At 41.8% G+C, this 19,573-nt stretch overlaps 1 protein-coding gene across 1 annotated transcript; it reads left to right on the top strand.

Annotated features, from left to right (window-relative positions):
* The first annotated feature begins 337 nt into the window (after positions 1–337).
* LOC306764908 (uncharacterized protein) lies at positions 338–16,071 on the top strand. The gene is made up of 4 exons (XM_079252206.1): positions 338–381; positions 8,131–8,262; positions 9,774–9,903; positions 14,712–16,071. Exons 2-4 carry the CDS (start codon positions 8,145–8,147, stop codon positions 14,986–14,988), a joined length of 525 nt encoding a protein of 174 aa, XP_079108332.1. The 5' UTR covers positions 338–381; positions 8,131–8,144; the 3' UTR covers positions 14,989–16,071.
* The last annotated feature ends 3,502 nt before the right edge of the window (positions 16,072–19,573 follow it).

Below are 19,573 nucleotides of genomic sequence, written 5' to 3'. Positions count from 1 at the left end.
AGACTGGTAATTTCTACCAGTGATCTCATGTTTGAAGGATGTACAGTGTAACTTCAATCATAGGTCACAGAAAGAAGAACACACACACACACACTCACATGAAACCAACACAGGTGTTGGAGCTTCGCCTCCAACCCAAACCACGCTGCTGACCACCGGGCCTCTGTAATGATGGGGGACGAGAAAACAGTGCAAATGTGTGTGTTTGAAAGTGTGAGTTCACATTTGTGTGTGTTTGCATGTACATGCATGCTTGTGTGCTGCAGGGGTGTGTGTTGTTTCTGTCTTTTTCCAGCTCTTTCTGCACCTCTTGCATGCCTGTCACTTACTTGTGCTGGAGCGAGCGGGAAGCTGTGCAGTAGAGGAGCTGCAGAACAACAGGTACTGATCAATGCTTTTAGATTTTACAGGTGGATGACTGAGGAAGTGCAGAGCGGTGCTGGCAGAAGGGAAGAGTACCTATCTGTGTTTTTTATTTCTAAATTTACTTCTTTTTTTTTTTTTTTTTTTTGCACATTTGCTTTATTTTGAACTCAGTGTTGCTGCTTTATTATAAGACATCTTATTTTCACGCTGCATAAGGGCAGGAGGTCGGCGAGCGCATACTTGAAATGAGAATCTTTGTTAATGTTGTGCATGAATTATATAAGATATCTGCCTTCTAAATACTGAAAACCTCTGGGGATTAGTATGATAGTGCTGTGCACCTTCCTGCTCAGTAAAGCCATGCTTATTTCATAGAGCCAGACTTATCTGACTGTGGTTGCTTATGAGAGAACCTGCAGCAGAAAATGGGCTTTTGTGCCAGCGTGGGTTTGCATACCTGAGATTCAGGTGCTTTTTGTAATGCTGTGTGTGTGTTAGAGAGAACATCCAACTCAGGGTTCAGACAGGGGAAGAAAATAAACAATTCTCAGCCAGAAAAAAAAAAAGCAAAGATAAAGAGCTGAAAAGGAGTTTAAACTGAGAGTTAACTGCGATGGAACAAATCCTGCAGGTTTCAGTGAGTTAATTTAAGCCCTTTTAAACACCATTTAAGATAATTATGAATGAAACTTTAGAACAAGACGACACATTACTAGAAAATTTCAAATGATCCCAGAAATTTGATATCTTTGGTTATTAAAGAAGATTACATTACATCCCATTTTTTCTACGACAAGCAGCAGGTGTGTGTGTGGGGGGGGGGGGGGGGGGGGGGCGTTGGCTGCAAACAGTCACAGACAGGTTGAAAACTGGGCCATTTCTTGCCTGCAGTATTACAGGACTTGTAGCTTAACCACCATGTGGTAGCTCTCTGTTGTTGTCCACGGACCAGAGACTGAGAACCCCGGTTTTCTGGCAGACCAGAGGTCTGCTTGAAAAACTTTGTCCCTGCTTGTTATGTTGTGTGTTACAGTTGCCATGACAACCTTGGCATTGGGTTTCACACACACAAAACCTTTTGATCATACATTTAAATAAAAAGGACTGTATTGGTACAGAGAAAAGAAGTTTAGGTTGCGGTAAATATGAAAAAAAGACAAAAATATGTTGATAAATAGAAACTCGATCAGATGAGATTCTTATGAAATGGAGTGTAAGGTATTACAGACGTTGTTGGGAAGGTCTCCAGCCGATTTGGTACAACTTCTATGGCATCATGTTGGGTGACAAAAAGCTGCTGTTATGAGTGACTCTTAATTTGATCTTAACTGTTTGTTTTTTTTCATTAAGGATGGAGCTAGCAAGCGTCTCACTTTCCAAACCAGTTCAGCTCCTGTTCCACCTGCATGATTCCCAAAATCCTGGTTTGCAAACTCAGAAACTGCCAACTGATGGTGATTTTGATACCAGATTTAGCTTACCACAGCATTTACAATCATATGGTCAATTTGACAATAATATGTTCAATTTCACAGAAGCAAATTTAAAAGCTTACAAGTCATAAGAAGTTTATAAATAATTGGTGGGAGAATGGCAACATTAACAGTTAGTCACTGAGAAAACATTGCTATTTACTGACACCACAAAGGACGAGAAAAGTCTGTAGTAACACTGAAAGTGTCGCCTCCATCCTGCATTTACAACGTAGTAAAGGTTGAATTAGTCAAATATCCAACCAACATCATCCCAGTCGCATTTACACTGAGAGAAACCAGATTTTTTTGCTTCATTTGCTGCTTAACACCAGCAAAGTGCTGCGAACACAGCTGAGACTCCCTGACAGATGCAACACTTTTATCCCGTCGTCCAGGTCAGCAGGCTGTCTGGAGAATGAAATCCCATCATTGGGAAGTCGATTGGAACGTCCAAAGGCACCATAGTAACATTATTTCTACTGATAGGAAAACATAGGTGTAACAGCTGAGCCAGTAGCAGTACGTCTTCTTTGTTTAGCTTTTAGACACCCACAAACATTGCCAATGAGCAAGTTATCAGTGATAAAAGCTGAGAGGGATCTAGAACAAAAAAGTAAAACCAGGATCTTGCTCTGGACAAGGAAACCTGTATAGACACAGAGGAAAGTGATGTGTAAAAAACTCAGGAAACCAGTAGTAAGATTTGGGATTGGTGTATTATTTCACTGCTTCCTAAAAATAAATCTTATCCAGTTGGAAAGCAATTTTATTCCTCTTTTAAATGTTTGGGCTTTGTGGGAGGAGAGCAGAGTTCAGAGTCTAGGTTGTGCCCATTAAAAAACAAATTTTCTACCAAACTGTTTACTCTGTTGTTTGGTGTCATTTATCAATTACAAGGACATTTTCTGCATCTTCTCCACATCTTGACCCTTTGACCTAACTGTGGCAAGCTGATTATGGACTCATCCCTGAGCATAATGCTGCTCCACAAGTTGCAGATGCCAAACAGACCTGATGTGATGGACAGCAGCAGCTGTGCACAGCAAGATCTGATTGAAAATATTTGGGATGTTTTTTATGAGCTCAACTCATTTTGTTTTTCTGCTTCCTCATTATAAACTTTCCAGTTTTTCTTACTCTTTTCCGTCATTGTATTCTCCTTTCTGTTCAGCCTTGCACCTTTGTGCTGTCTACCAAGTAAGTTTGTTACTCTTTATTGATAATTTATCCCACTGGCTCCATCATTTTCATTTTGTTTTTCCTCTGCAACTACACATGGTTAAAGTTCAACCACCCATGCATACCTGGACTTATATAGATTAAAAGAAAACTATCCAGAAGTGTTAAGTTGAACAGTTGTCAGACAGTTTGTTCTGCCCATCGGCCTGTTCATCTTGTGTATTATGTATTCAATAAGCTGTGAGAAACCTGAGTGTCATGATGGATAACACGTTGTTCCTTTCATAGCCTGAACATCAAGAATCTGAGAATGTGTCTCGTATTAACATGTCTAACATGCATAACAAATACTTTCTACTTGAATGTACTTGAATGAATGTTGAGATCTACAGATCTCAACATTCATTATAAAAATTGCAATGGTAGTGTGTGCGTTTCACCTAGGTCCTTGTGCTGGTAAATTAAACTGTATTTATTAACATTACAGACAGGCAGGATAACTTTGCTTAGTCCCTAAAAGAGCAAAGTCACAGCAGCTATCTGCTAGCTTGATCATGGCTAATTTAGCCATCTGCTAAGTGCAGGACTCTTATTAAATAGATGTCAGTGTTCATGTCTCACAAAGTTTCTTGTGCTGTTATATATAATTGTGTTTATTATTAAAGACAGGCAGGATAGTTTTGCTTTGTCCCCAAAATGAGCAAAGTCACAGCAGCTAGCAGCTAGCTTAAACAACATCATACAGCAAATGAGGCTATGAGCTAATCTGTAATAGTTATACAGCTTCGAGTGTGTGGCTGGCTAGATGAAAACTTTTAATAATTTTTCAATATCTTGAAATTTTACATCAAGACTAAAATTTGTTTACTCAGATTTGCTAAATTTGAACTGCCACTAGACTAGTAGTGACACTGTATAGTTGGCAATTGTTGTCCAACTGTACAATTCAACACAGCACCCACGAGTTCTGGTATTATTGCTTCGTTTTCTGTGTCAAGATACAGCTAAGTCCTTTGAAAATGGACCTAATCGACATAGGAGATGGATGTAACTGTCAGTCCATCTTCTGATTCCTGCATATGTCTTTAGTTGTCTAAGAACTGGTCTGTAAACGGTTTAGGGATGTTTGAGGTTCTAGATGAGGCCGGTGGGTGCATTGGGTTGGAACAGCTAAAATTACCTCCATGTTCTTTTTACTACTGTTTATTTCTCTGTTTCCCACAAACATGTGAGGCTTCTTGAAACAGACATGTCCAGTATGGACATCTGTATAGTCTACTTCAGTGTCTGTGTATTAGTCTAGGTGTGTTTGTGGCAAATATAAAGTTGCCTGTGTGGTTTGTACTCAGCATGCCTCTGCAGCTCTCCTCCCTGTTGTCAGTTCAGGTTAGTTCATCAACTCTCTAGCAGGAGTTGAACTCGTCTTCGATGACGGCTGGAGTTTAGTTGATGGCCTTGGGGCAATTCTGTCCCTTTGACACGTCTGTAAGGCTTCAAAGTTTCCAAAACAATACGTTTTATGTTCTTTTTATCTTGCTACTTGTACACAAGGAGTTTGAATATGAAGTTTAATTATTCTGAGGCAATGAAAAAAATTAACGCCCCACAATGATTGGCATTTCCTGTTTGAGTCTAATGAAGATTCAAAACACGCCAAGGCATCACTTGTTTGCATCTAAGATGCTTAAACTGCAACCGCTCAGTCTTCATTAAACTACTCCTTCCAATTATTTGTAAAAAATCAATCAATCCGTCAGCCAAGCAATCAGCTTTTTCGCAGCACGGCTGGAGGAAGATGGAATTTGAAGGGCTCGGTCAAAAGCTGCTGTCTGCATGTGAAGCAGGTGAATAATTACAGAATAAATGAGGATGAAATCAGACATGTGGGGCATGTTAAACTATCTCCAGATGCAAAGTGAAAATGTAAATAGAGCAGAGCTTTAACACTTTAAAGCCCAACACAAAGAAATAGGGAGATTAAAATTATTTTTATCTGTAGTCCTAATTTGGACTACAAATAATTCCCAAAAATATTTGTTGTATATTTTAATTTACGGTTTATTATAATGTCAAAATAATTGGAAGGCAAACAGCGTCCACCAGGGGGCAGAAGACAAGCATCAGATTGTGTAAAAACAGGGTTTTGAAAAAGTTTTAGTATAAAATTATGTAAAATGCCCCAGAAACTGTATTTTTCACATATAAAGAGATCTGTTGTCCAACATGGACAGCAGCGTTTGCATTATCTGCCTTGTTCTTGCGACCCCGACTGGGCGTCCCAGTACATTGCAGTTATGTGGGAAGCTTCAGGTGCGCCACATGGAGGTGAGAATACAGACCGAAATGAAACTCTAAAAGGATTCACCTGAACCCGTTACATCAGCAGGTAACAGCAACAAACCGACTTACAGACAACTTAAACTGTAACAAGTGCTGCTTTAAACCTGCAGCCAAACACAGAAAAACAGGAATATCCCTCCCAGCAGCATATATATGAGATGGTTAGCAGAGTTACTGAACAAAACAGCCAGATGTGCAGTAGCTGCACAAGTTTCTTCCTGGCTGTCAGTCATACAGTTATACACTACTCACAAAAAGTTAGGGATATTTGGCTTTAAGGTGAAATTTATGGAAAATGCAATATGTTCATGCTACAGTGATATAATATCATAAAAGTAAGACATTTAAGTAGAAGGATGCACTACTGATTTCCTTATCTCAAAAAATTCATTCAACACAAAAGGTAACAACAATGGTAGTTACACCACAACAAAAAATTTGAACGTCTCAATATCTGGTCATGTGCCTTTGAGCATCAATTACAGCTTGACAACGACGTCTCATGCTGTTCACAAGGCAACTTATTGCCTGCTGAGGCATGGCATCCCACTCTTCTTGAAGGGCAGCCCTCAGGTCATTGAGGTTCTGGGGTGCAGGGTCTCGAGCCTCTACACGACGGCTCAGCTGATCCCACAGGTTTTCAATGGGATTCAGGTCTGGAGAGAGTGCAGGCCGTTCCATTTGAGGTACACCAGTCTCCAACAGCCGTTCCCTGATGATGCGGCCTCGATGAGCAGGAGCATTGTCGTCCATGAAGATGAAATTAGGCCTGTGCTGTTCATGTAGGGGCACAATCACTGGATTAATGATGTTATTCAGGTAGTATGGGCTTGTCACTGTACCATTCACAAAGTGTAGGGCAGTTCTGTACCAAGTGGACACCCCTGCCCACACTGTAACACCGCCACCACCAAAAGCTGGCCTGGTGACAACAGTGGCTGATGCATAGCGCTCTCCCTGACGTCTCCAACATCGTTGCCAGCCATCATTTCTGCTCAGTGTGAATCGACTTTCATCAGAGAACAGCACTGAGGCCCACTGGTTCCTCGTCCAGCGTAAATGCTCCCTGGCCCATGCAAGACGATGATGCCTGTGCCTGGTGGTGTGGTCAGGTACCCGTGCAGGTCGTCTAGCACGCAGACCACGCTGATGGAAACGGTTTGGAATGGTCTGACGTGACACTTGGGTGCCTCTCACCTCTCTTAAACGTGCCTGGAGTCGAGTGGCATTAATCATCCGGTTTCTCAGGGCAGTGTTCACAATGTAGCGGTCATCAGCACGGGATGTGGCCAAAGGACGTCCACTTCTAGGCCTTTCTGTGACTCTTCCAGTCTCTCCATATCTCTGTTGCAACCTGCTGATGACACTCTGTGACACTCCAAGCTCAGTGGCCACTTCTGTCTGAGAACGTCCTGTTTGAAGCATCGCAATGGCAAGGGACTGTTGTTCCATTGTTAGGTGTCGTCTTGGTCTCATGATGTCAAAATGTGAATAGCATGATGAGGACAACTGTTTAAACACCAGCTCTAATTGAACCAGGACATTTATTGGTCAATTCAAGGATCACACACCTGCCGTGATTTTTGCCGTTAAGCTCCTTGTTAGAGAACAGCAACTTGTGCAAAATGTATTGAAACATTTAACAGTTGGACATGTGCATTTAAAAGCTTAGAGAAGATCACATTAAGTTCACCTGTACAGGTTTGAATGCATTTTAGGCTTGTTGTGAAATTTCACTCAAAAGCTGAATATCCCTAACTTTTTGTGAATAGTGTATCTCTGTTAGATAACTGGGCCATCTCTCTTTTTAAACACCACAGGTTTCAACAAAACATTTTAATGTTTTTTTCTAACCCTAACCCTAACCCTAACCCCCGAACACCGAACCCTAACCCTAACCCCCTAACCCTAACCCTAACCCCTAACCCTTTAGTTCTGTTCTCCCCAGTTTAGTTCCCTTGTTTCTTGTTCAGCCTTTGTTCCTGTTCATTAGAGTCACCTGATTTTGTTTAGTTCATTCACTTCACCTGTCTCGTTTGGTTCCTGTGTATTTATTTGTACCCCTTGGTTCCTGTTCCCAGTGCTGGTCCATGACTTGTATTTATGTTTGGTTTCCTTCAGTTCAGTTCAGTTCAGTTCAGTTCAGTGTTGCGCAATTAAAATTTCTTCATTCTGCATCCCTGGCTCCCGTTCCTGCATTTGGGCCCTCACCTCCACCACACTATGACAGAAAATAAAATAAAAACATAAAACATTACATTTTATGAAGAAACACAATTTTATTATTAATACATTTCAGATACTGTGTTAGAAAAGCACAAATTAAACATAAAAAAATCTGATTTAAAAAAATCATTTTTATAAAGAACAATAAAAACAAAAATAAAAATATATGGTCAAAATAAAATGAAAAATTTAGGAAAACATTGTTTCCTTTGTTTATTGACTGAGTAGAAATGGAATTTATTTTACTGTAGCACCTATAATTCATCGTCACTGTAACTCGTGTCTCTGTATCTTTTATCATATCAATGATGTAAACAACAACAACAAAAGGTTTTGTGATTTTCTCTGCTGGAGATAAAGACGCGACAGAACACGGAGACAGAAACAGTGAACGACTTCTTGGCTGCAGTTTGTGTGGTGATGATGATGATGATGATGATGAAGAACATACTGGGCTTCATGGACCCGCACATCACCGGGAGGCTCACGCCATGGCAGCTGTAGCCAACGTAGACGGTTAACAGACGTCTCTGTCTTTCTCCAGGTGCTGGTCCCATCATGGCCTCCAAACTGAGTGTGCTGCTGCTGTTACTGGCCGTTGCCACGGTAACAGTTCTTGCACAGAGGCGACGCCCGACAACGACGACCACCGATGAGTGGAACTACAGGGATGGCTGTAAGGGCAGATTTCTATTTGCTTGCTACGAGTTCAAGACTGATGATGATTTCCAAGCTTCATGACACAAACAGTTTTTCTAAAACAAATTTATTTTTAGTTTTCTGGTGTTTTGGAGCATAAAAAATTGCAAGAACAAGAATTTTCCTTGTGTTTTCTGCTTTGTCAGTTTATTACGTAAACATATAAACAAATGTTTAGTGCACATCTTGTCAATATTCATCAGTTTTATTTCAGTCCTGCAAGACATTCCCTAAACATCCAAGAAAATAAAGATTTTCCTACTTTGTTATGTCACCATTCCTTCACTGCGCTGATGAAACCAAGTGTCGGACAGGTTAGGACTGCAGATAAATTAGTTCAGTACCCGTATCCTCGTCTTTGCATTGTTGTATTGAAAACTGCACTGATGCCCGTAGAAAACTGGCTGCTGCTAAAGCTCAGTCAGTGTTTCTGCATTATTGCTACAGAACTCTGGTACTATGTCACTCATAAAGTCACTGTTTCAAAGACACTGATTACTTTGTGTATCTATAAATCAGATCAGTGCTTGCTGGAGTTCCTCAAGACACCATGTTAGTGCCACTGCTGTTCATACATGCTTTCACTCAGTCAAATGATTAAAAACAACAAAATATGTTATATATCCATCCATCCATCCATCCATTCATCCATCCATCCATCCATCTTCTGCTGCTTATCCAGGGTCGGATAAGGCTGCTTCCCTGCTTAGGCTTCCCTGCAGCCTAAGCAGGAAAGGCCAGACTTCCCTTTCCCCAGCCACATTTGCCAACTCTGCGGGGGGGGGGATGCCGAGACGTTCCCAGGCCAGCAGAGAGACATAATCCCTCCAGTGTGTCCTGGGTCTTCCCCGGGGTCTCCTCCCAGAGGGACATGCCTGGAACACCTCACCAGGGAATATGTTATGTTGATTACATAAATCTGCATCACAATCTCAGCGGGAGACTCAGTTCGATCCAAACTCTGACCAAATAAAACTTCACTGCTGTTTGGCTAAAGATACATTGCTGTTAACTACAATATGTGTAATCATCACGGCTGCACATTTTGCATCTGTTTGAAAAGAATATTGTCCTCAGAAAGGAACGCTAACATCGGCAGGCTGCTGTATGTGAGTAACCACTAGGGGGCAGTGTCGCTGCCAGTTTGCCTGAAATCACACAAAACTGTGCCTGAAAAACGCGCTGTTTTCTTTTCTGACGGGTCGTACAGATCAGCCAATAGATCCATGAATAGATCAATAAATTCAGCTTGTGGTGGGATGTTTCTATGAGGTGGCACGTTATGACAGAACATAACGTTCAGTCCAATCTGATGGAGAATTTTCCAGATGGTTCTGTGCAGCAAAACAAATAACACCCTTAATTACAAAACAATGAAAAAAAGTTTAAATGACTGCAGAAAGATCAGCCTGTTTGTTTCTGGTTTGGATGAAGGTGTCGGCGTCTAACTGGGAAACTGTGCTCGTGTTGTGGTTTTTTCTGTCCTAGCGGAGCGAGTTAGCATGCGCGGTGTGGCCAACCTGACTCAGGTGTTGGACAACTGGAGGTTTGACATCCTGTCTCAGATGCGAGGGCTCCTGGAGAACGACCACCAGTCTCTGCTGCCAGATTACTCCAGGTAGGAAAAGCAGCGTCAGGGATTAAAGTCTATTCTTTAGCTGTGTTTTTAGCCACATCTTTACAGACATAAAACTATGATATATGACATAATTATGTGGAGGGGGTGGAACTATTTCAGTTTCTTCCCCTCGTTCTGCTTTGATTACATCTTGTGTGTCCAAAAAAGGGTTTGCGTCTGTGCATCAGACGTCTCCGTCTCAGAGGACATTTCTTCGTCCTGTCGTGTGTTTTGCATGAGCAGACTGTTCCACACGGGCGAAATAAAACCGTCTACGGCTTCAGAGTCGCCACAGGAATTTGGTTTATTCCTGTGGCTGAAACTGAGTCTGTGGCCGATGCCATCACAAAAAAAACTGCTGCTCAACCTGCAATTAAAAAATCCAAAAAGTTTTCCACATGGAAGTCTGCAGCTTCCTGAGGTCTGCTGATGAGACTTTGTGCTGGTTCGGTAGTTAAATCAGCAGCTTTAGACGTATCCCAGCCTCTTTCTCCACTTCCAACACATTCGTTCCTGCTAAAGTGGAGGTTCTTTTTCTTCTGGAGATCAGGGTCAAGTTCTTCCTTGCTGAAATATAAAAATTCTCAAATAAATGAAAAGGATCGCAGTATAAATGGACAGTATAAAGTACTGCGTGTACACCGTGAAGGAAAGTACTTGTCTGATTGATGAAGAATGCCTTCCAGTTATATTTGAGGCACATTTCAGGAGATAGAATGAAGCTTGACTCAAAGTAATGTGTGTGTAGGAGGTACGAAGACAAGAAGAATGTTCTTTTAAGAACCATCCTGAAGTAATACCACATGTTACATGATGATTACTTACAGTGTCGCATGAAATAATAAATTAAAAACACTTCAGGATTTATTTAAGTATCTTTTTTATTTATTCAATAACAATAATATTGTTGTATTTTTTATAAATGTCCTTAAATTATTTACAGAAGTTGTTTACAGTTTTTATATGTAATCACACAAGTCTCTTATTTTCCAATACCTACATACAGAAAAAAGACTGAAATATAGAATTATATTGTGCTTAACTTAATAAAATAGTACATATCCTTAAAAAATATTTATTTCTTATTTAAATGAATTATTTGTCATGTTTTAAAATAATTTTTGTGAATGTTTTCCTGTGTTGAGACCTCTTTTTATACACAGTCTATGGTTGAGACTTTATTTTGGTGAGTCGTGATTTGGTGAGAGTTCATCTCTCAAAGTTTTAATAAAGTAACTTGTTCGTTTGAGCTGAATTAAGTCATTTGAAATAGTATTTCAAAGTTACAAGACACCATTTTGTTGTTGCTGTTACATTTTGAGGCTGTATTTACAAAATTTTAGATACAAAGTCATAATTTACTGTCCTTCATTCCACAGGCAGGAAAATAGTTATTATGTGTTTATAGATAAAAGATAAATATGGATAAATCTGAGCGAACTGGAATATTTTTAAGTTAACCAATTGTCCCCCTGCTGTCTTCATGCTCCAACTTGCTCCACTGCACTGATGAAATGAAAGATTCAATGCCTTCAGTCAAACAGAGATAAAACTGAAATTATAGCTTGTGGAGTGAAGAAAGTAAGGTTAATAATCCGTTTTAAATAGTAATGGCAAGTTCAGCTCTTTTAAAAGATTCAGCTCTTTTGACTCGGCTCCCAAATTGTTTTTCATATGGGATCATTTAGCAATTATTGGTTTATTTGTTGCAGAATATTATGTTTATAATCAAATGTTGAAACTAGGGCTGGGCGATATATCGAATATACTCGAGATATCGTGGCTAGTCCTCTGTGCGATATAGAAAATGCCTGTATTCGTCATATTCGAGTATCCTGTTGTTTTTAGCTGTGGGCGGGGTTTCCTCCCTCCTCCTCCACTCTGCACCGCTTTGCACAGAGAGTTAAAGCAAGCGCACCTCGTTACGTACATAACGTGAGCTACGTGCTACGTCATGAGAGGCAGCGTGGAGCCACTTTCTCGCTAAATCTGGCGACTTCTTGTGAAAAGCGACTAGCGACAAATCTAGCGACTTTTACTGGAGTTATTGGAGACTTTCCTGGTGTTTTGGCGACTGACTTTAAAGCGCATATTGTAAAGTTATTGTCAGAAGGAGAGTCTCTCCCCGTCCTAAAGCACTCAGTCGCTCCGGCTGCAGCTGCAGCCAGTCAGAGGAGCAGAGAGGACACCTGCACGACTCCACCTACAGTCACAATGAACAGCCAAATCCGCCACTGATCCCGCTCTGGATTACAGAGTGGGACGTAAATTACAAAATTTTTCACGTCACGCAAAAATAATTTATTCTATTTGATTACATTCACAGCCTCTGTCCCTTACTCACCTCATCCACTGTGTGTGACACAAGCATATTTATCTAGCTCGTCATGTCTCTAGAAAGTACAGAAAGGAGTGGGAATCAAACCCTGAATTAAAAACTCAAAATCGTATCCATAAAGCAAAGCCTTATAATAGTTCATCATTTGAAAAGTCCCCCCCACAGCACCTATTTTCATACGTTGCATTTATTACATCATGCAAAGGCACTTTATTTAGTTTTAAAATGACATGTTTCTGCCACTGCTTTAACTGTTCAATAAATACAGTTTTGATCAGTTTGCTTCGTTACAATTTCATCCTTTTGGCATAAATGTTTAAAATCAGCATATCTTAATGCAGTATGAACAATTATGTTTTAATGGAGACACAAAATCATCTTACTGATGTGATTATTTGCACCAAAGCATTCATTCAAGGCTAAGGTAAATATCGAGATATATATCGTATATCGTGACATGGCATAAAAATATCGGGATATTACTAAAAGGTCATATCGCCCAGCCCTAGTTGAAAAAAACGATTAAACTAGTGATCCTCACTGTTAATTCAACAAGAGAGACACTTTTTTAAATATCTTGCTACGTTGCCAAATCAGTAACATCCAGCCTTTTAGCAAGGAATGGTTATCCTAAATATTGCATGGAGTAATGACATTCTTATGCAACAGTATATGGTGAAAATACAATAATGCCTCCAGAATGTGGGCGTTTCTTTTTCATTACATATACGGAGCTACCGACGGAGCAGCTCTTTGGTGGAGTTCGCTGCAGCTGAAATCAGCCAGAACTGGCAACTCTGACAGGGTCAGTTAGAGCCGTTAGGACAGCAGAGTTTCTGCAAGCAGCCTGCAGCTCTTGTTTGTGGAGAGAACTGCAGCGTTGAGGATCATTATGACTTGTTTAGATGCATTTTCAGACAGCCAGAGGCTGCTTCACGAGCCGCAAGGCAGGAGTCAGTGAGCTGCATGCGAGCCGCAAGCCATGCAGTGAGGAACACTGGACTAAATACAGAACCAAACCAAACAAAAGAAGTAAATAAAGGCTAAAATCTGAACATTATGACACTTTAAATAAGCCAATGTTTACATTTTTTCCCCTGGTCTGTGTAACTATACTAAGAGGCCCTTCCATCTCTACATGGTAACATGGACTCACAACTAAATTTTAGTAGTTACATTAAGACAGTTGTGAAGTATTAAAGGATTGATGTCTCAGTTTTCTGGACTTTGTTGCAATGCTTTTAACGTTTTATCTAAAGCAATTTGAATGGTCTTGTACATTAAATGTGCTCTGCAAATAAGCCTGCCTTGCCATTGGACTGATTTAAAGATATTTTTCTATCTTCCATCTGTGAAAACGTGCTTCCATAAACAAACTTATATCAGCATGAAGTAGACGGCTTGAACAGGCTGAATGCTTGAGCTACTGTCGCTGCTGAAATGCAGTTAAAAAGAATAAATGAGGCCTTATTTCAGCCTCTGGAGCATTCTTACATCAGTTAAAGTCAGGAGTGTGTCTGTTTTAGCTGTACGAAACCCACATGGGGCACGCCACAATCTCGCTGCCAAATGTCATGGAAACGGATCGTTTAAACACTGAAAACAGACCTAAAATTAGAAATTCATCACACGCAAATGGACATCTGACTTCAGCCACAGTGGATGGAGAGGAAATTAAGAAGCATTTTGTACAAAGGACTCACACAAAATGGTTTTAGATTAAATAAAGGTGTCAGTTTGATTAATTTGTCAGGAGGTGAAGTTTACTCGTCATTTTGGCCTTATTCTTCCTTTCTGTCTCACCATTGTTCCTGCTACTGTGTTTAACCCTTAAAACTCCAGTAGATCTCCCAAGTGCCAGTCTGTAACTCAGGGGGGTAAATCGAGATGCATATCTGACCCTGCTGAAGTTTTCCAGACATTTCTATCTGTCCAGGAGGTTTACAATCCAGACACAATGTGTAGTGTTTATTCAGAGACTCTACATGGTAAATGATCCATGATAACACCATTAATTATCACGTCTTCATCACCATCACTACCATGTTGCTAAGAGACCTCTATTTGCACCTGGACATGATGATGAAGACACTTCCTGTCAGACTTTCCACCAATCAGAGAGCTTAAACTGACGGTAACGTCCAATCAGGAGCAGCCAAAGATCAACAAGTGATGAGAAAAGCAGGAAAATAATGATCCTCTATGGCTGGAATAAAGCCAAGAAGGCGATTTTATGTTTTATGTTACTGTTAGTAATAAATTCAGTTTTCTTCTTCTGGTTGCTCTTTATGCTGCCATATGTATTGATATGTTCATCTTACATAATTTCAACCTCATGATCTGACAGCTGAGGCTGAAAACATCACGTCTGCACGCTGACTGGGATTAAAAAGCTTCAGCTTCTACATGCATTTTTTCATTAGCAGAGCTTTAAGGGTTAAAATCCTGCTCTGGTTTTGTCCTGGTTCAGGATCCAGCCGCTGTCCGAGGCTTTAGACGACCTCTACAAGGAGTTCAACAGCCTCAAAGCTCACCTCGGAGACCTGACTGAGAAGTTCGCCGCCGTAGAAGCTTTCATCGATGAGGTGAAGGCTAGCCGTGCTAACAGTGCCGCTCCCGCTCCTGGTCCAGGCCCAGCTCCTGGTTCAGACCCGGCCCCTGCACCAGCCCCGGTCCCCAGGCAGACTGGGAGGAGGATCGTGAGGAAGAAACCGACCTCTTCGACCTCAACCTCAACCTCAACCTAACCAGAAAGCATTTCTGTTTCCTTTCCTTTAGCTTCTTCGCTGTCTTCAGGTTTTAGCCACTTTTCGTTCAGTTCCAGGGTGTCAAATGCTGCCACTTTGTCAAAGCTCGTACTGACCGTCGCCAGTGTGCGGTCCCTCTGCATGCTGGGAATCCATCGTTGGAGCTCTCCACATTCCCTGCTAGAAGTTTTTCCAACCCTTTCCTAATGTCTTTACACTCATCCAGTTAGGCTTCCAGTCCAGATTTTACTGGTTTCCTGGTATCATGAAGGAGAACACCTGCCAGGCATTTATGAAATCAGGGTGCACCTGCTTTATACTGGGAGGTTGGAGGGGTGGGTGGTGGTGTAAGCCACATGACATATAAAGATTAGTTAAAGTTCATGAACTCGGCAGCCATTTTATTCTAAAATTCTAATAAAAGCCCTTCAGAAAGTTAACCACATCTATAAACAGTGCTTAGCTGTATCCCATCTGTTCCTGGGATGTTAAATAGCTCCGACAAAGCAGAAGTATGTGATGCCCTGGGAGCAATTATGTAACTCAGTTAGATCCACAGTAAGCTTAGCCTCTTGGGGTATTTTCTGATATGATTCATTAATTTTTAATCACAAATAAATTTTAATGGAAAAAACAAACGCAAAGCCCAATTTCCTATGAACCCCACAAAGACGCCAACTCAGCACATGTTGTAGGTTTTATCAAGTGAGATGATGTTGTGTGTACATATGGCCAAATCTGAAAAAAATCTGAACAGTTTGCTTAAAAGAAAAGCTAAAAACATGCAAATATTGCTTCCTATTTGCAGCTTAACAACTGGAAAGCTCATGGAAGCATCCAGTCGGTGGTTACTATCAACTTTTTTTTTTTTTTTTAAATAATTTTTTCAATCAATAATAATTTAATTGGATGTTTTCTTGACATAATTATTTCCCCTATTTTGGAAAAGTAGGGTTATTGTCATTTATCCTTCAAGTAAATGAACTTATTGGTGATCATGATGGAATCCAACACAAGCTGCTATATTTCTCCAACTAAACATACATTAAATTTTAAATGCTTGAAACTTTTATGACTTCTGAAATCTTGTCTGTTTGTGACTGTTCTGCATTTTATGAGCTCACAATAAACTCGATTATTGCATTTATTCATCGGTTCAGTCACTTTATCAGACTTCTCGAGTTCACTTTGATCTAAAATGAGCTGAACTGCAGATGGCTGATGACGTCCACGTGGTTCAAGCTGAACTCCGTGGAGGTAAGCTGAACTCCGCACCACCTTCTTTTGCTGGTTTGGATCCTATTTCCCCTTTAGAACTGCTTTCATTTTAGGTGTCATAAATTGAACAAGGTGTTGGAAACCAGCACTCTTGGATTTTTGTTCAATTGGACATGAAGCATCAAACTGTTGCTTCACATCACCATGAGAATCTCCCGTTCCACCACATCACCATGAGAATCTCCCATTCCACCACATCATGATGAGAATCTCCCGTTCCACCTCATCACCATGAGAATCTCCCGTTCCACCTCATCACCATGAGAATTTCCCGTTCCACCTCATCACCATGAGAATCTCCCGTTCCACCACATCACCATGAGAATCTCCTGTTCCACCTCATCATGATGAGAATCTCCCGTTCCACCACATCATGATGAGAATCTCCCGTTCCACCTCATCACCATGAGAATCTCCCGTTCTACCTCATCACCATGAGAATCTCCCGTTCCACCTCATCACCATGAGAATCTCCCGTTCCACCTCATCACCATGAGAATCTCCCGTTCCACCTCATCACCATGAGAATCTCCCGTTCCACCTCATCACCATGAGAATCTCCCGTTCCACCTCATCACCATAAGAATCTCCCATTCCACCTCATCACCATGATAATCTCCCGTTCCACCACATCACCATGAGAATCTCCTGTTCCACCTCATCACCATGAGAATCTCCCGTTCCACCACATCATGATGAGAATCTCCCGTTCCACCTCATCACCATGAGAATCTCCCGTTCCACCACATCACCATGAGAATTTCCCGTTCCACCTCATCACCATGAGAATCTCCCGTTCCACCACATCACCATGAGAATCTCCTGTTCCACCTCATCATGATGAGAATCTCCCGTTCCACCTCATCACCATGAGAATCTCCCGTTCTACCTCATCACCATGAGAATCTCCCGTTCCACCTCATCACCATGAGAATCTCCCGTTCCACCTCATCATGATGAGAATCTCCCGTTCCACCTCATCACCATGAGAATCTCCCGTTCCACCACATCACCATGAGAATCTCCCGTTCCACCTCATCACCATGACAATCTCCCGTTCCACCTCATCATGATGAGAATCTCCCGTTCCACCTCATCACCATGAGAATCTCCCGTTCCACCACATCACCATGAGAATCTCCCGTTCCACCACATCATGATGAGAATCTCCCGTTCCACCTCATCACCATGAGAATCTCCCGTTCCACCACATCACCATGAGAATCTCCCGTTCCACCACATCACCATGAGAATCTCCTGTTCCACCTCATCATGATGAGAATCTCCTGTTCCACCTCATCATGATGAGAATCTCCCGTTCCACCACATCATGGTGAGAATCTCCAGTTCCACCACATCACCATGAGAATCTCCCGTTCCACCTCATCGTGATGAGAATCTCCCATTCCACCTCATCGTGATGAGAATCTCCCGTTCCACCTCATCGTGATGAGAATCTCCCGTTCCACCTCATCACCATGAGAATCTCCCGTTCCACCTCATCACCATGAGAATCTCCCGTTCCACCTCATCACCATGAGAATCTCCCGTTCCACCTCATCACCGTGAGAATCTCCCGTTCCACCACATCATGATGAGAATCTCCCGTTCCACCACATCATGATGAGAATCTCCCGTTCCACCACATCATGATGAGAATCTCCCGTTCCACCACATCACCATGAGAATCTCCCGTTCCACCTCATCACCATGAGAATCTCCCGTTCCACCTCATCACCGTGAGAATCTCCCGTTCCACCACATCATGATGAGAATCTCCCGTTCCACCACATCATGATGAGAATCTCCCATTCCACCACGTCCCAAAGCTGCTCTGCTGGACAGAGATCTGGTGACTGTGGAGCCGTTGGAGGACAGTGAACTCATCGTCATGGTTGAGATGATGTGAGCTTTGTGACATGGTGCATCATCCTGCTGGAAGTTTCCATCAGAAGATGCTACACTGTGCTCATAAAGGGATGGACATGGTCAGCACAAGTACTCAGGTAGGTCGTGATGGTTAAACCAGGTCATGTGGTACTAAGCAGCAACCTCCGGAGGTTAAAAGTGAAGCCTATGCGGAAGTGCATAAAACTGCAGTTCCCCTTTCATCCTCTAGGGGCTGCAAAACAGAGCAAATCCCCATAGACTCCCATGTTAAAAAGACCAACTTCACAGCAGAAATAAATATGTTTACAGCAGAAATAAACATGTTTACAGCCTGGTTCAAAAATCCATTTTAGGTTTAATAGGTCAGGTTTACCTTCAGGACAACTGTGGGGGAGTGAATTTCTTTCAAACTCAACCGTTTAAAAGTAATTTAATCTCAAAATTCTGCACATTTAGGGGCGTGTCCTTTTGATTGACAGGTACCCGATCTCCAACTTCAAGTCAGAAGAACGTAGAACAACTGCGGTTTATAGCTGGTTAACAACATGACTTAGCTTTACCCCGCTTACCTCCGTTAGTTGGTTAGCACCCGTTATCTCCAGGTTTGCTCGGTTAGGTCTTAGCTACAGAGAGCTTGGAGTTCGCTCGATGTCAATCATCCACCATGACGCTCACAGCCCCCCTCTCAGCTCCACCTCTTTGCCCATATTTGTATTTTCCGGGTAAGACGATACTCATGCCCCTGCCAAGATGGTGATTGTAGGAACCACCCACCGAGCTTCAATTCAGCTCTTCAGAAACCTACGGGTGACGTCACGGAGGCTCCGCCCATCTCTTTATATACAGTCTATGGTTGGTGCTAAGCGGACCAAAGCGGGACCAGAAAACCTCCCCCCACCATTCCAGCAGCAGCAGCCTGTAGCGTTGATCCTGACGGCAGGATGGATCCATGTTGTCATGATGTTTCCAGCAGATTCTGATCCTACCATGTGAATATGGAGCTGAAATGGAGACTCATCAGACCAGCAACGTTTCTCCATCTTCTATTGTCCAGTTCTGGTGAGTCTGTGTGAATTGTAGCCTCAGTTTCCTGTTCTTACTGACAGGAGGGAACCCGCTGTGGTCTTCTGCTGCTGAAGACCATCTGCTTCCAGGCTGGACGTGTTGCGTGTTCAGAAATGATGTTCTGCAGATCTACGATGTGCTCACTGGACTTCCTGTTGTCTTTCTATCATCACCAACCAGTCTGTCCAGTGTCCTCTGAATTGGGTTTGATTGAAATCTGGAGGCTTCAACTGATAACTGGGAAAAAAATTGTAATTGTAATACTGTATAGTAAAAAGTAACGTGCTTTTATCCATAATAGTAATTAAAAAAAAGAACAAATGATTGTTAAGTAACCACCCTTTGTAGGAAA

This window comes from Telmatherina bonti, assembly GCF_933228915.1.
Source record: "Telmatherina bonti genome assembly, chromosome: 14".
Classification (NCBI taxonomy): Eukaryota; Metazoa; Chordata; class Actinopteri; order Atheriniformes; family Telmatherinidae; genus Telmatherina; species Telmatherina bonti.
This window is presented reverse-complemented; position numbering and strand designations above follow the sequence as displayed.

Coding starts and splice junctions, on each gene's coding strand:
- LOC306764908 (XM_079252206.1), top strand. CDS start 8,145: ATGGCCTCCAAACTGAGTGTGCTGCTGCTGTTACTGGCCGTTGCCACG. Junction 8,263..9,773: donor GTGGAACTACAGGGATGGCT/GTAAGGGCAGAT, acceptor TTTCTGTCCTAG/CGGAGCGAGTTAGCATGCGC. Junction 9,904..14,711: donor CTGCTGCCAGATTACTCCAG/GTAGGAAAAGCA, acceptor GTCCTGGTTCAG/GATCCAGCCGCTGTCCGAGG.